The 18328-nt window shown below is 36.2% G+C and overlaps 1 protein-coding gene across 4 annotated transcripts in view; it reads right to left on the bottom strand.

The window, feature by feature from the left end:
- Positions 1-18328, bottom strand: part of GPD2 (glycerol-3-phosphate dehydrogenase 2) — a 149107-nt gene that overhangs the window by 77398 nt on the left and 53381 nt on the right. For all 4 annotated transcript variants that reach the window (XM_007965003.3, XM_007965002.3, XM_007965006.3 and 1 more), the window contains one exon: positions 9964-10135. In XM_007965003.3, the coding sequence (XP_007963194.1) occupies positions 9964-10135 (172 nt within the window). The remainder of the gene's footprint in view (positions 1-9963; positions 10136-18328) is intronic.

Raw genomic sequence — 18328 nt, 5'->3', positions numbered from 1 at the left:
CACAAAAGAACTCTAAAAATTTTCTTTAATTTTCAACTGCTATTATATGCTAAATGTTTTAAATCTCTCATTTTTTGTTGAATGAGAAGTAGAGAGGAAAATAAAATCAAGACATTATTAAAGTCATAGCGGCAACTCAACTATTTCTTAACTAATTAACCAACCAACTGCAATGAAGACAATAACATTTTTAAAAGCCTTTTGAGGTTCTTCTGTGGTTCTGTTATCTAATCTGTCCCTTTCTGTTTCAACTCTCAAAAATCCAAATTGTTTCCTCACCTCAAAAATTACTGAAATCAAATTAAGAGTTCAGTTTTGTGGTATGTTAAATATAAGGCAAGGAAGTGAAAAGAGGGAGGTGTTTTATCTACTCAGAGAGAGTTAACAGTATTAAGTGATATTCAATGCTAGCATTTTGTGTTCTTAGGTAAAATAATTAAGTCTGAAGGGCACAAAAAATAATGCACCCAGGATTCAAGAAACTACTCCTTACTATGGATTTGAGGAGGTTGGGGAGAGATCTTCCTTCAGAGTAGAAAGAGTGACCTCCTTACATTACAGGCGGGGAAGGGCTGGCCTCTCTATGTATTGAAGGTAATTCACTAAACTAGTTCAAGATTTTATAAGTTTTTTTTTTTTCTTTTTTCTTGTTAGCAGCTACTTTTTATGGAAAGCAATAAGCTCTATCTCATTTAGTGGGAGGGGTATTGTCATTATTTAAGGCTTTGTTTTTATTATTGATTACTTTTAGTAGGTAGTATGGTGAATTTTGTGACAGTAATAAAATATTAATATTTGGAGTAAAATTATTCTGAAATCTTAGGCAGAATAACAAGATTAGAGTAGAAGAATAAAGTCAACTTGAAATCTATATTCCATTTATCATCTCATCTGTTAGCAAGCTGAAATTGTATCTTCTAGCTGGGGCAAGGGGTATGAACACAGTTCTTTACAGCTTTGTCTTTTCTGACCTGAGTGAGAATGTCTAATTACTTCCCACTAAACCAATTCATGGATCAAAACAGTTGGATGAATATAGAAGGATAATTACAATCTAAGAGGAAAAATGGTACGACATTTAACTTTCACAACATAAAATAGAACAGAAGTATATTTTAATACCTTTTACTGATTATCTTATTATGCATGAAAACATGCTCAATATAATAAATGCAGAGAAGCAAAGAGAACAAAATAAAACTCTCCTGTAATCACACCACTCAGAGATAACCACAGTTGACATTTGGGTATTTAAACGTTCACATTTTCTATGCATGTATATAATCACATATGTACATTTTTGTAAAAATAGGATTATATGCTAAATTTGATTTTTTCATTTAACACTGTTTATTGTAAACATTTACCCATATCAATAAATATTTTTCTGTAAGTTCATTTTTAACATGTGGATAGTATTCTATTAATTTTTATAATTTATTCAATTTCTTATTTTTGAACATTTGGATTATCTCATTGTTTCACTATTACAGATAGTACTGCAAGATTATATTTTCATTTAAACTCCTTGTATCTTTTAATTATATCATTAGAATACATTTTAAGAAATGTCACTATTAAGATATTTCTAAATAGAAAGGTAAGAGTAATCATTCTGAAATAAGTATCAGAGACACCAAGATAATAGCACATAAATCAAAAAATTTAAGATGCTTTGTATGTTAGCACCATAAGAACAGGTATTAAAGCCACATGCTGCACGAAGGAAAAATAATATAGTTTTTTTTTTTTTTTTTTAAAGGTGAGTTTATCTTTCTTTAGAAAAGCTTTGGGCACTTTGGATTTCAGACAGCCACTGCCATTAATAAGAAAAGGGACTAACCCAAAGGCTGAACATTTTATGGGAAGGATCAATTCTTCTAAAATATTATCCTCTTGTAAAGCTGCAAAGTAATCCTGACTTGTTAATCCTCACGATCAGGATACTATGCTTTGGTCTGGTATTTTCTAAAAGTTAATGTTAGCATTTTATATAAATATATGATATTGAATTTGTTATTTAATATCTTTCTATGTTTACATTAGAAAACACATAAATTATATTAGAAAACAGATTAATAGAGATATGATGTTGTTATAACATGTCATTAACATACTTTAGTGTTTGTTAAGTACACATATGATTATGGAGTCACAAAACTGTACTAGGCTGTAACAATTGCAATAACACAATTTTGAGGAATAAGGGAGTTGCTGCTGTTGCTTTTTATTTTTACTTTGGTATTATCAAAAATACCAAATGTTCAAAGAGAGGAAGAATATCCAAATAATACAGAAAGGTAGAAAGAGAAAATGATGTAAAAAACTATACTAATGGCCTCCTGGTTTCCTAGTTACAAAATCCAAAGGTAAACAATGTTTACTATTAAAACTGTCTTACATATTTTATCAGGAACTTTTCTATGCTTACTAAAGAACACAATCTGATACCATCTCACTTTAAAAACAAATAAAAATTAGCACTCATTCTTCACAATCTGCTTTTTTTGATTTAAAACACATCTTAGCCATTTTCCCTGTAAATACTTAAACATCTATCTCTTTTCAATAACTGAATATATTGCAATTTATTAAGACAGACTCCAATTTTTTGCCATTATAAATATTGTTAAAAATAAAATTCTGGACAGTATGACATTGTAAGCTCAGCTTTGAACTCTTCTTCTCTAAACACAGAAAATTATATATGTATATATTTTAAAGGACATAATTGACTCAAAAATAAGATTAAAACTCAATGGACCCAAAATGTAGCAGAAACTCAGAGCAGAATGTTTAGACCAAAAGCTTCTCTCTTGCTAGGTTCAAGGTCTAAAAACGGGCAAAGGCAATCAAGATCTCAGTTCCTAAAGGGTAAGAGGAATATAATTATCCATTACAAGGAAAGGTAAAGAAGCCAGAGGAGCATTCGGTTGCTGGGACTGAAGAAAGTCTCTGCCTCTTGTGTAAGGAAGTTGACAAGCTTCTCTTGACTACTCTCTGGGCCCAGGAAGCAGAAAGACAGACACAGCCTTGGACTAGCACCAGAGCCCAGGTACCACTTGTCTCAGCAGCTAGTCTGCAAGGTTCCCAAAATCGACAAGGGCAGGAGTCTTTTGGTTCCAAGAAAAGTCCCTGACCATACTTAAGGATGGTCATTACTATACTTACAGAGTTGAGGGTATGGAAAAAGAGCATGAAACAAAACTGATCTAATAAGGGCAGAAAAGGGGGCAAAGAAGCACAATAACAGGCATGAAAAGTTAAAATAAATACAAAGCAAATGCACATGGAATCAAAAAAAATATAAATGGATTCCATTTACCGACTAAAAGACATAATCTATTAAGTGTAAAAAGAAATAAAATAAATAAATGAAATCTAGCTATATACTATTTATCACAGATACACCATGATAAAAGGATTTAGAAAAGTGTAGAATGGCCAGGTACAGTGGCTCATGTCTGTAATCCCAACATTTTGCAAGGTGAAGGTGGGAGAACCACTTGATCTCAGGAGTTCCAGACCAGCCTGGCAACATAGCAAGACCTGGTCTCTACGAAAAATTTACAAACGCATCAGCCCTGGTGGCACACACTTTTAGATCTAGTTACTCAGGAGGCTGAGGTGGTAAGGTCTCTTGAACCCAGGAGGTTGAGTCTGCGGTGAGCTATGATGGAGCCACTGCATTCCAGCCTGGGCAATGGAGTAAGACTTTGTCTCCAAAAACAAAACAAAATTTGAAAAAAAAAAAAAACCTGAGATAAACCCTTTCTGTTTGCTATTTTGTAAATATTTTCCAAATTTCACCTTTTTGCTTTTATATCTTTTGCCATGGATACATCTGAATTTTTATAAAATCAAAAGCAGGCTTTTCCTTTGTGGCTTTTTGGTGTCATACTTAAAAACACCTTTCCTACCCCATATAAAAAAACATTTACACATACTTTCTTCTAATAGTTTTATGATGTTTTAATGTTACACCCTTGATTCACATGGAGTATGATAAAACAGAATATATATGCATACATACACACACACACATAAATTGGGGGGAGTGGATATTCCAACATCATTTATGAAGTCACTGATGATCACAGTTTTGAAATGTTGCCTTTGCCATATTCTAAACTTCATGTATTTAAAGACTGATAGACTAATTTATAGACTCCATGATTGACTCTCGATTCCTTTACCAGACTATTTTAATTACAGTAGTTTTAGAATACACTTTGGTATCTGGTAAGTCTCTACTTCCCTTATCAGTAGTCTTTTTCTAAATCAGTCTAGTAAATCTCACAGACGTAGTTCTCTTCTTAACGTTTTGCAGTTTCTAAAGTCGATCCCCTGACCCTGGCCAAAGGAAAGCACTACATTAATCAAAATTATGTTAAATTTCCAGATTAATTTTAAGAGAAATTAGCAATCTAGTCTAATTAGCTGTGTCCAGCAAAGAGCAAACTTTCACTTCCTGCAATTCTAGCTTCTGAAATAGAATTTTCTCCTACCTTGATAGTGGAGGGGTGGAGACCATAATTCTCAGAATGCACTATCTCCAAGGCTCTCCCTTTTCTGCATTTATCCTGAAATGCACACACCTCCTTCCTTTCCCAAATTTTTATTTATAGCAAACAATGTTGTTATTATCCTCCATTTATGCCTGAGAAACTTGAGGCTTTCTGTAAGGTTAAGCCACTTGTCGAAGGTCACAGAGGTAGTAAGCAATGAAGCCAAGACATGACCCAAGTTCATTCTAATTCTATAACATGTGTCCTTAATCACTGCGCTATACTGCCTTAGGAATTATAGTGGGAATTCAAGAATTGCTAACCAAATACCATTGATAAAAGTCTCCATTTGTAAACAAGAGAACTACAATTAATATCTTCCTCCAGAAAGAGACAGTCTTCTCTGGAATTTGAACTGAAGACATAAAGGTTAAATTTTATACATCAGATCTTATTTTATTTTATTTTCTACAGGCCCACCCAAGAATGCAAATACATCAGATTTTAAACCAAAAATGTACTAGGTAATCCCAGATACATACAGGTAAAGTTACATAAAAGAACATAAAAAGCTAAAGAGAACACCTTGAAGAACCTGAGGGAGTGAATATATTTATCAGATTCTCCTTTTCCAGCTCCCTTTGGGAGCAAAGTGCCCACAACTGGGCTTTTGGGACATGCTTGTGTCCTAGAATGGGACACAGAGGTGTTAAAGAGTGAAGCAATTTCTATTGATCCTAGAGACCTGCAGGAGAACGTGAGAAGTCTGCATACTGTGTTTATAAAATAATATTCCCAAATGAAACAAAAGAAAATTGATTCCCAAGAAAATGCAGATGATAAGAATGCAAACAAATGTTCATTATGAAGACTCCATGACTTTTTGTCTTTCCTCTATAGTCTTGGTTTATCCATTACTAAAGTTGCATTTGGGCACAGTATTTTATCAAAAAGCTCATGCAAACATTTTTGTACAAGTCCTTTAACATCTAGTAGTTCCTCCCAAAACTTTGATGTCCTGAAAAATCTAATTATTACTGGTAACTTTAAAAGATCACAGTAATTTATTTTTGTCAAATGTGACTAAAGATTAATGGATACAATCAGGAATAATTTGGTAAAAACATATCAAATGCAGAGAAAGCAAAATTTGTTGTTAAGTGAAGCATTAAATATAATAAAAGAGCAAATTCCATGAATGAACAGCAACAATGCACAATTCATTAACCAAATGCCCATGATTATTTCACACTTCAGAGGGCCACTGATATGATCAGGAATTGTAGTAAAAGGATAAATATAGATTACCTTCAGTCATCTCTTTATAAATTTTAATTATAAACACTACCCCCAGAGGGCTACCAGCATAATAAAAGAAATACAAGCTAAGGTTTGCCCATCCTTTTTATAAATCATAATTCCACATATATAAAATAAGACAGGCAATTATTTTAAGATCGCAATTAATATGTCAAGATATATTAAAAATACACCATCTTCTTAGCTATTACTAACTGTAAAAATTAAAAACCTGATCAACTTTCAGGCTCTGGAAACGCTTATCTATTCAAAATCGTCATCCTTATCATCACCACCATGAGTATCACCACCCACAGTCATCTGCTAATATACTAGCTAATACCTTGATCACTACGGAATGCCCTTCACTGCCAGAAGAAAAAGTTTATTTGTTCAATAAATAGTAATAAACTGCTAAGTTGTTCCTTGAAATCAAGGCCACATCTTACCAGTCTTACTATTCTCAGAGTTGGTTCAGGACTTGATTGAAAAATAGTATTGTTTTAAATAGAAAAAAAAAAAACCACCCAAAAACAACCTAAAGAATAATTAATAAGAACATCATTGCAATGAGTTCTTCCATAAAATTATTAAATGAAAATAAATAAAATGGAATTTTGCCATTAAAAATCATGAATACTATATACATGTAAAGACTGATATAAATACACTACTATTTGAAAGAAACACACTGCAAAAAGAAATACAATCTTGTCTATTCTTTAAAAATATATAAATATACAAAGTGCACAAAGGCAAACATAGTAAGACTTTTCAGAAGGTGAAAAAGAATAAAAGTCACTTAGTGATTGCCTTATTATTATTGCACTTGAAGTCCTGCAATCTGACCTTTAACTCTTCCAGGGAAGCCTAGCTTTGTAACTTCATGATCCCTTATCAGCTCCAGGCCTACATTTAAACAATTTCCTCTGCTTTCATAGAATCTTGTCTCATTTTTTCTTTTTATCATTGATATCCAGTCAATTCTCAACTCTAGATTCAATGTGACTGTCTATTTCTGTACCTCTACGCTCAGTAATACTGGACACACATGCGTGCGCACGCACGCGCGCACACACACACACACACACACACACACACACACACACACACAAAGGTACCATGTGGATAATAAATTTACATTTTCTAACCACAGCAAAGAAACCCCTATTTTCCTATCATATTCTCTGCAATGACATCCCTTACTCCCACCCATAAGTAGAACATCTCACCTTGTATTTGTTTAAGAATAGCTCTTCATACTCACACAAACTCTTTATGTCTTAGAATTTACCCTTTGTTTCTGTCCCTGAGAAACAAGTTTCTTACCTTCCTGCTAAAACCAAGATACATCTCTGATATCTCTTTCCCTGTATTTTCATGAGACCTTGTTCCTTATGATTGCCTTCTGCTATTAGGTAGGTACATGACATTTAAAAGTAATGACAAAAGCTGCAATTACTTTTGCACCAACCTAATACTTACATATTAAGGTTCTCCCCCAGCACTGACTTTTTTTCTCTGAGTCTACAGAAATACTCAGATTACTCTTTATAAAAAGAAAAAAGGAAAGAAATCCTTGAAACATAGTCTCCCTTCTTTATATCCTACCACACCATCAAGTTACCTCCCTTCTATTTTCTTTTTCTCCACATCTCTTGAAAGCCTATGCTCATGACTGTTCCTTCAGTATCGTCTATCCATTCCCCATCACCAAACCTAAGGCAGTATCTCCAAGTGGTCTATTCAATAAAGCCCAAAGGCTTTCTCCTAGCATACCAGACCCAGCCCTGCCTTTCCACTCTTCTCTCATGTTCTCTCATATATAGCCTCAATGCTCCAAATTACAACACAGGCTGTCTCCCACATACACTGATTCCATGCTGTTCCTCCTGTACATTTTCTCAGACTGGAACACTTTGAGCAAGCAATGTTTGCCTATTAAAATGTTACCTATGCCAAATAGCATAAGTAAAGTTTTCCATTCCTGACCATTCTATGTAGATATGACTACCCTCATCTTTCAGTGTCCATAATGACCCTGAGCCTTTTAAAAGGCTCACATATTCTCTATCACATAATCTGGTCTATGCAAACAAGCACTATAGAACTGTGGGCGCCCTAGTGGTACCAACTCTATCAATCATCTTTGTACACTCATGTAGCACCTTGCATATCGCCATGCATACAGCAGGCACTCAGCATATATTTATAAAACTAAAAAGAATGGCTATACATTTTAGTACATAGCATGAAAATGCCTGCAGATACCAAGAAACATACTTTCCTGAATCCTACTGGGGAAATGATCCTCTTTGATATAGAAAATTATCACTAAGTAAATTCTAATTTCTAGGAGGGGTAGTTCCAAACAAGACCTCCTATTATGTTGGGAATGTGTCCCCTCTTTCCACCTTCTTTCCCAGGCCTTCAGGGGGAAAAAAGCTGAATTCAAATTATCTATTCTCAAAAACTATTCTCAAACTGTTCTTCCTTTAGGCCTTAGTGTATCAAGGTTAATTGGACTCAAATTATATTTCATTCTTGGAGACAGAAAATTTTATGAAAATTGGGGTCAACTTTGTAACACAGTAGACTTCCTGTGCCTATATTTTGAACTTGCCATTATTTAGCATTGACAAAAACGACTTAGGCTGTGAAGTTTCCATGGACCAAAACCTAAGTGTGGGTCCTGCGAAATCAGTTATCTAGGGTTCTTTTGTGTGTGTGTATGTAGACCTCATTAAATTCATTTCATTTCCATAAGAGTAGATTCTGCCAGGTACATAAAGTAACTAAATCAAGAGTGGCTGTAGTAGTAATTTAATTGATCTGAGAAGAATTATTCCATCTAATAAGTCATTACTATTGAGTGTTAAAATATAATAAATATTAAACTTTATATAGAAACCAAAATAATCCACAGTCAAAATTCCTTGCAGCAGTATCCTACCCAATTCGAGACATCTGAGGATACTGCAATGGAGTCCTTCTCCAGGACAATTGGTTCTGAAAGTCTTTTACATTCATGTTAGTAATAGCAGCTATAATACTATCTATAATTTACTGAGCTTCTACTTTGTGTGACAAGCACCGTTCTAAATCTCTTCATGATTAACATGTAATTCTCACAACAATCATTCAGAGAAGGTATTTTTTCCTCATGTGAAAGGCAAGGAACCTTAGACAAATTAAGTCCTTTGCCCCCCACCCCCCAACACACACACATCTGTTAAAGAAGTTAAGCCAGGATAAGTACCCAGATTTCCCTGACTCCAAATTCCACGCTAATACCCATAGGCAAAACAAACATAGTATTTTATTTAATATAACATATCCAAGAGCATTGGTGCTCTATACTAAAACTTCTTTCATTACATGTCATGTTTCCATTTTCATCATGTCTTTCCACTAACAGAATGACCGAGCCAGAACTATAGATTAGCAATATTTTCCATTATTTATTCACATGAACTAAAGTTTTGCAAACTGCAGTCCATATTTCACTGGAAGAGATAGTTTTAAGAGATACATGAACAAAGATAATTATTTTAATAAATTATTTCAGTTTAATAAATTTTTCTACCATTGACTGATACGTGATTTCAAGTGACATAAAAATGTTTTTATTTTATATAAATATAAATATGTACTAAAAAAAACCAGAACATCAAATTAATAAATTCATAAAATATAAAGTTTTCTTTTTAAATAAATTCATTGAAGTGAAATGAGTTATATTTCATTTTAAAGTTGTGCAGTGCCTATATTTCAAGAACTGTGAAAGTACTTCATTAAGGATGGAAAATCTGGAAACACAAACAGAAATGTGGCCTCACTATTATAGAGTGCATATTGTGTATTTATGCTGAAGAGAAAGGATGAAGTGTTATCCACATCAAGACTTACCTCTGAGCTAAACAATGGGAACACATGGACACATGGAGGGGAACAACACACACTGGGGCCTTTGGAGTGGGGCAGGGGGAGGGAGAGCATCAGGATAAATAGCTATGCATGCTGGGTTTGTACCTAGGTAATGGGTTGACAGGTGCAGCAAACCACCATGGCACACGCTTACCTATGTAACAAACCTGCACATCCTGCACATGTACCCCAGAACTTAAAATTAAAATTAAAAAAAAAAAAGACTTACCTCTGGTGACAGCATCTAGCGCACAGCCACTTCCTGTTGCTCCTCCTCCAATAACAAGGATATCAAATTCAGATGTATTTTGCAAAGTTAGTAGCTGAGCTTCCCTGGAAGGAGGCTCCCTGTTAACTGGTTCTGAAATGTAGTCTGCCGCTTTAACATAGGCCAGGTTCATCTGATGTAAAAGCAGATCATATTCAGTTGTCCATTTGGAATGTCAATTTAACAAATTTTACAATATACTAAAAGGAGATTTCTAATAGAAATAAGGAATATAAGAGCTAGAGAGAGTCCACAGTCTACATAGAGTTACAAGATCAATTGCCTTGGAGGAAAACAATCCTTAAATTTCTCAGTGTATGTCTTCTCATGAATCACAACTATTTAGCCATAGGACACCTGGTTTCAGATTCAATATCTCAACTGCTTCATATATGGCCAAGTTCAATTATTCACAACACTGTATAGCAATTCCCAAATACCTTATTTAAGGCAATTTAAAGGGAACATAAGGAGATTTTTTTACCCAGTACTAGCAATTCATTCAGATAACATTTTAAAGTGGTGAAGAAGGAGGAAAAAGGACTTCATGTCTTTCCACACTTTCTTAGAAGTACACATTCTTCATTCCTCAGTTCTCCTGACAAAAATATATTATAGAGTTTGGGGGCATATAAGTTAAAGTCAGTACAATTAAAAAGACTTTATTTAACAGAAGGTACTAAATAATAAGCTATGTTTAATGAGAATTATATTTTTCAGAAAAATGTAGTCAAAGACTTCCATATTATTTTAATATAAAACTATAGATTTTATATATTGAATGTAATATAAATATACTATGATGTTGGATTTTTTTTAATATGGGGCTTCATTCTGTTGCCCAGCCTAGGGTGCGGTGGCACTATCACAGCTTACTGCAACCTCAGCCTCCCCAGGCTCAGGTGATTCTGCTACCTCAGCCTACGGAGTAGCTGGGACTACAGGTGTGCGCCACCATACTTAGCTAATTTTTGTATTTTTTGCAGAGATGGGGTTTTACCATGTTGCCCAGCGTGGTCTCAAACTCCTGGAATCAAGCAATGCATCTGCCTCAGCCTTCCAAAGTGCTGAGATGACAGGTATGAGCCACCGCACCCAGCCCATTATTACAGTTTTTATAGAACTTCAACTATAATAGAATTAAAGGCCTTGACATAGTCCTCCTAAAAAATAATGACCTTCCATATTTCTAGCTTTTTAAAGAATGTAGCTTATCATCCTAAATCAAAAATGATTGTGGACTTTAAAAATCAGTCGTTGCCAGAAGGCAGAGTCAAAAACCCAGGAAAATGCTGTCTGTTTTTTTTCCCAAAATGCTAATACTAGGTTTGTTCACTATAGTAAACGGTACTGGCCAGCAATGCTCTATTAGTATTCCAGAGATACGTGACTTCCATTTTATTTTCTTCAAATCACAGCATCATTGCAATCCATGATAGTGGTGTTTTTCCCATTCTGCTGCAGGAGCCCCATATCAAGCTCTAGGCCAACAGGCCAAAGCATGTACAAGAGGAGGGAACCTCAGGTGTTACCAAGAGATTATCCTCATCACCCAAAAAAAGGGATTTTTAAAATTCATTCAAATAGAAGAAACCCACTTACCCCCTGCAGTTGCATTTAATTATTATCAGGCCAATTGGATTTCTATGAAAGTAAATCTAGAAGCCATTGGGTAAATTGAAAGAAACTCAGATTAGGGTCAGAGGGTCCCAGCCTGGGTTTTAGCACTCGGTTGCCAGCAATGTAACTGTTGACTCATTATCTCTGGTTTCTTCACTTGTAAAATGATGATAAAAACCCCTGTGATTTCTCCTTGTATCTTTGGATTATCCTCAGTCTGAATGGAATAATAATCTGAAAGTCATTGATAAATGACAAAGAAACCACCAGAGTTGCTGCTGTTATCACTCTGTTAAATAATTTGATCTTTTAGTCACATATAATTAGGAACTTTCAAAACATGTTTTACTAAATTTCATAAAAACAAAAAGTTATTATTAGGCTACAAATTCTGACACCAAACCACAAAAATCGTATTTTTCATATAGCTTCTTTTAATTATCTGCTAATAACAATGTCCCCATTTTCACCTTTATATACATTTAGTTTGTTAACTAAATAAATGTAACCAGTAGGTACTACAGAGAACATAACGTATTTCAATTATGGTCTTTGCCTTCCATCATCTAATGAGAAAAAAAAAAAAAATATATATATATATACACACACACACACACACACATACACATATACATACACACACACTATACACACACACTATACACACACACACATATACATATAAATAACAAGTACATAGAAAGAATAAATGCCACACTTGAGGGAAAAACACACCAGGCTATGGCCATTCAGATGAGGGAGAGAGAGTCTTTCATTTGAGGGTTTCAATTGCGCCATGACAGATGGGTAGGACTTGGACATGAGACTGACAAGTGACTAAACCGCCAGAGCATTTTCACACATCAAAAAGATTGCTGACATTTTCTGCTTGGTAAGTTTTCGAGAAATACTTGAGAAATAAGTTTAAAGACCATATTATGATATAGTTCATTAGAACTTGGTAATACTAAAAGTCCCCTATACTACTCTAACTGTGAACATTAATCTTGACTGAGTTTCTCCTTCATCAAGTTTGCTAGATCTGAAAGGCATCACTAGTGTGTAAGGATCTCATTCCATTAACACTGTTTCTTCTGTATTCACTCCTCCCCTTGTCCTTCTCATCAACAAGCTCTAACCTATCTCAGTCTCAACGATAATAAACACCTCTTACATATATCTCTAACCATCCTAAAAATTCCCGAAAGACATGTAAATCTTGTTTTTTTCTACTGCCTCACTCCTTACTCCTCATACTCACCCTAATCTGAATTTTCACATACACCCAACCACTACCAACAACCATAAAACTGACTAAATGCCAACTGTGCCACCAAATCCAATAAATGCACAAATGATCGTTCACTCACCTGGGCATCTGGGGGACAACTCTCTCTATCTCCAGCCTCTCTGAACCACTCTCTCTTAGCTTCCTTTGTATGTCACTCTACTGCCCAAAATTAAACACCAAATTTCCTCTTAGGTCTATCCAATTCACTCTCCTCAGATCACTAAACTCAACAGAGAGAGAGAGAGAGAGAGAGAGAGAGAGAGAGAGAGAGAATCTTATGTACCCCATATCATCAAATATCTTTTATATTACAATAATGTATAATTTTGTTCCACCATTCAGGAACCAAGATTTCACACTGCCTACTTGAGACCTCCATTTGGATGTCTTACATATATCTCAAAATTGGCCCAATTACTTTATCTCCTCAAACCTTTTTCTCCATCAGTGTTCCCAATCTCAGTAAGGGTGTCATTATACATGTAGTTGCTTGTGCCAGAAATGTGCAAACAACCTTGAGAGCTCTCAGTCTCTTAAGTCCTGTATCTGCTCAATCACTGAGTTTATCAATTCCACCTTCTAAAAAATTTCCGTATCTAGCCACTTCATCTCCACCGCTACCTCTCAAATCAAGGTATCTTCCCTCTCCCCGTACTAACATGATATTCTCTCAAAGGCCTTCACACATTTATCCAGCCTCCTTCCATATCATTTTCTATACTACAACTGGAGTGATCATTTAAAAACCCAAATAATGTCATTTCCATGTATAAAATTCTTCAAGAGCTTCCAACTGAATATATCTTTACTCAGGTTTCCAAGAGTCTTCATGGTCTTTTACAATGGTTAAAATTTTAAAAAAAAGGCCAGGTGCAGTGGCTCACTCGCAGCACTTTGGGAGGCCGAACTGGGAGGATCACCTGAGGTCAGGAGTTCAAGACCAGCCTGGCCAATGTGGCAAAACCCCATTTCTACTAAAAATACAAAAATTGGCCAGGCATGGCGGCACAAGACTATAGTTCCAGCTACTCAGGAGGCTGAGACAGGAGAATCTCTTGAACCCAGGAGAAGGAGGCTGCAGTGAGCCGAGATCACGCCCCTGCACTCCAGCCTAGGTGACAGAGGATATTGTGTCTCAAAAAAAAAAAAAAAAAAAAAAAAAAGGTAGGGAGGGCAACACCAAGTGCTGGTGAGGATGCAACACAATTGAAACTCTTATACTGCCTTTAGAAACACAAAATTAAACAGCTATTTTGGAAAACAGTTTGGGAATGTCTTTTTTTTTTTAGATGGAGTCTCACTCTGTCGCTCAGGCTGCAGTGCAGTGTCACGATCTCAGCTCACTGCAACCTCTGCCACATGGGTTCAAGCGATTCTCTTGCCTCAGCCTCCCGAGTAGCTGGGATTACAGGTGCCTGCCACCACGCCTGGCTAATTTTTGTAGTTTTAGTAGAGACAGGGTTTCACTATCTTGGTCAGGCTAGTCTTGAACTCCTGCCCTCGTGATCCACGGGCCTCAGCCTCCCAAAGTGCCGGGATTACAGGTGTGGCCCACCATGCCCGGCCAGGAGTGTCTTATAAAGGTAAACACATACTACACAACCAAGCAGTCCCTCTGCTGGTTAGCTGCCCAAAAGAAATGAAAATCTGTGTTCACACAGAAGCCTGTAGGCAAATATATAAAATGACTTTATTCATAATTGTCCTCAACTGGGAAAAAAAAAACAACTAAAATATCCTTCACCCGGTGAATGACTAAACAAACTGTATATGCAATGGAATAATAAACAGAAATAAAAGAGAACAAGCGGCCAGGCACGGTGGCTCACGCCTGTAATCCCAGCACTTCGGGAGGCCAAGGTGGGCGGATCACCAGGTCAGGAGATCGAGACCATCCTGGCTAACATGGTGAAACCCCATCTCTACTAAAACTACAAAAAAATTAGCCAAGCATAGTGGCGGGCGCCTGTAATCCCAGCTACTCGGGAGGCTGAGGCAGGAGAATGGCGTAAACCCGGGAGGCGGAGCTTGCAGTGAGCCGAGATTGCACCACTGCACTGCAGTCTGGGCCACAGAGCGAAACTCCGTCTCAAAAAAAAAAAAGGAAAGAAAGAAAGAAAGAATAGAGAACAAGCTACTGCTACACACAGCAACACAAATGAACCTCAAATGCAATATGCTAAATCAGGGGTCAGCAAATTATAGTCTTCAGCCCAAATCTGGCTGCTCCCTGTTGTAAATAAAGTTTCACTGGAAGACAGCCACATCCAATCATTTATGTGTTGTCTATGACTGTAATAGCAGAACTGAATAGTTGCATCAGAGACTGTACGGTCTGCAAGCCTAAAACATTTACTTTCTGGCTCTTTACAGAAAAGTCTACTAATCCCTGCACTAAGCAAAAGAAGCCAGATTCAGAAGTCTACATACTATATGATTCCAGTGCTTCTGTTTATATCATGTTCTGTACAAGCAAAGTACAGAATCAGAAAACAGATCAGTGGTTGCCAGGGTCTGGGAACAGGGGTACAAGGACTGACTACAAAGGGCATGAAAGAATGGTGAGGATGATAGAAATGTTCTACAGCTTGATCATGGTGCTCATTACATACCTGTATGCACTTATCAAAACTCACAGAATTGTAAATTATAATGGGTAAGTTTTACTGTACTTTATACTACAAATTATACCTCAATACACTTGACTTCAAAAAAATAATAAGTGAATTATGTAAAGAGCATTTATGTGCCAGACATTATTTTAAGGGTTTTGCTTTTTTTCTACTCATTTAACCCTTACAATAACTATATGAGTTAGGTACTACTATGATCTTCATTTGACAGAACTATCTGAGACATACAGAAGTTAAGCAATTGGTCCGTAAGTACACAGCAGGTTCACGGTAGAGCTGAAAACTGAACTTAGCCTGGCAACAGAGACTAAGTGTTATACTACTACACCACTCTGACACCACATATAATTTGAGGAAAAAAAATTTAAAAAGCAGACTAAGTAGTTATAATAGAGTGAGATATGACTAGCTGCCAAATCTAGAAAGTAGTTTGTTTGGTGTAGTTTTGTTTTGAAGGTTTTACTGAACAGTCCCTCCAAAATATTTTTTTAAAATATACAACACTATTAAGGGTAATTTATTTACTTTCTGACACTACTTTTTAAAATAACATTTTATTCTTGTTTACTTTTTTCATAAAAGCTGGAAAGTGTTGCAACTGAGAAGCTAAGTACCATGTTTATTTTAGAGGCAGTAAACACAGCCTAAGGCCCTACTTAAAATTATGACAGGAAAAAGACTCATTTTGGCTTCATATGGTTTCGAGTCACAAAAACACATCTGCACTCTACCTTTCCTAGACTATGTTGATTGAGGGGAAATAAAAAGGAGGAAAGCAGCAAGAATAAAACAGGTAACAACATGCTTTAAGACAAGAGGGCTTTGGGTTCCAAATCTTCCTAGACCTGCCTTCCCTTTGTTCACCCTCCTTTCTAAGGCAGTTTGATTACACAGGAATTTGGTATACAGGTTTAATTGAAGGATTGATTCAGAGGTTCTAGGAGAAGCCTTGGAATGGCCACAGGCCCTATATTAGCTGGGAGACCAAAACCCTGTGTCAGGGAGAAGGGGTGGTGGGAGGGAAGAAAGGAGGGGAGGGGAGAGAGGAAGGAGGGGAGGGGACAGGAAGGGAGGGGAGAGGAAGGAAGGGGAGGAGAGGTGAGGAAAGAGGGAAGAAAAGGGGAGGGGAGGAAGGAGGGAAGGGGAAGGAAGGAAGGGGGGGAGCGGAGGGGAGGGGAGGAAAAAAGGAAGGAAGGAAAGAAGGAAGGAAGGAAGGAAGGAAGGAAGGAAGGAAGGAAGGAAGGAAGGAAGGAAGGAAGGAAGGAAGGAAGGAAGGAAGGAAAAAACCCTATATCCTGAGGAAATCCTGGGCCCACCATCATTTATTCATCGAACTTATTTATCCAATCACTATTTTGTGGAGGCCTTCAAGGATTCTATAGCCCAGGGAACAAAACAAAAAGATAAAGAAGCAATTATAACATTGTTTAAAAGTGGATATTCGAATAGAGAAGAGGATACAAGAGCCACAGGAGCCACCTCTTATCCAGACCCGAGAAGGCCTCTTGGAACATGTAGCTAAATCAAGTAGAGAAAAAGTAATAGGCATTAGCTGGGTGACAAAAACCAGGAAAGGAAGTGGGAAGAGCATGTGTTAAAACCAGAAGTCGCACTAGAATGTTTTCTCTGCTTAGCACACTACTTTCTTAAAAACCATATCATACATCCAATATTTTTAAATTGCTATATTTCACATCTAAATCAGAATTTCTATCTGAGATAAATCTGCTAAAACTGAGTAGCAGCTGCCATCCTTAGGCAGGGCTTGTGCACTCTTGTTAGTCCAGGATTCCTGCTCACTGGCTTCACACTTGTACCTCATCACTTTATCCCCTGTAGGCATATGAGTTCATCAACCTTGGCTTAAAGACAGGAACAACTCCAGCTCTATCAAATTCAGGATCAATTCCCTAATTCAGCCATTGAAGCTAGAAGAGAGGAGAGCCCAACACACAAAACAAACTGCTTTTTGCCTAGCATAATTCCAACCACAGCTCCCAAACACAAAATTTTTATCTTGGTGGACTTGGGACAATATCTAATATCTAATAATACTTTGATGTTATTTCTATTGTATTTAATTATGGGAGAAGTAGATTTTTTTTCAACTTGTTAACCAATTTTCATCTGCATTTTAGAAAGATAAAATTCCTTCAGCATTCTGATAGCAAACATACAGGTTTTGTCAAGAGACTCACATAAACACCTACAAAGAACTGAACGCCAAGTTCACAATCTTTGATAGTTTACATCCCAGAGAACGTTCACCCTGAACAGGATTCAGAATGAGATCAGTTTTACTATGTCTGTACATCATTAGACTTGCAAATTAAAAAAAAAAAAAAAAAAAAAAAAACCCCTAGACATTTGCAACTTCAGGTGAGACCAAAAACAAGATCTAATAATTAGTGTCTATTTCTGAAAGAAGTGCATATTTAAAGACCACAGGCAATTAACAACCAGGTTGTCCTGTAATCATGTACAGTAATAATTGAAGTATAAAGTAGGGTCTCATGCAAATCATCTCAGACTGCAACCGTCACCCTCTCCCATAAGATATGATTCGATCAATGGAATCGTTAGATTTAAGGGAAACTGCTTCCTGCTTTTTGTCAATAAAAAAGACTAACCATATTTATATATTCCTAAAAGGAAAATACAACAAGCATCTCCTCACAGGGAATCTTAAGATGTTTTAATGGCCTTTATTCACTTCCTGAATCACTTTGTGATTCTAAAAACTGACATTTTTTTTTCTTGCACTTACATGAGAGTAAGCAAC

Source organism: Chlorocebus sabaeus, chromosome 10 (genome assembly GCF_047675955.1).
Source record: "Chlorocebus sabaeus isolate Y175 chromosome 10, mChlSab1.0.hap1, whole genome shotgun sequence".
NCBI lineage: Eukaryota > Metazoa > Chordata > Mammalia > Primates > Cercopithecidae > Chlorocebus > Chlorocebus sabaeus.
The sequence above is the reverse complement of the archived record's forward strand: the minus strand, read 5'-3'. Positions and strand labels throughout refer to the sequence as shown.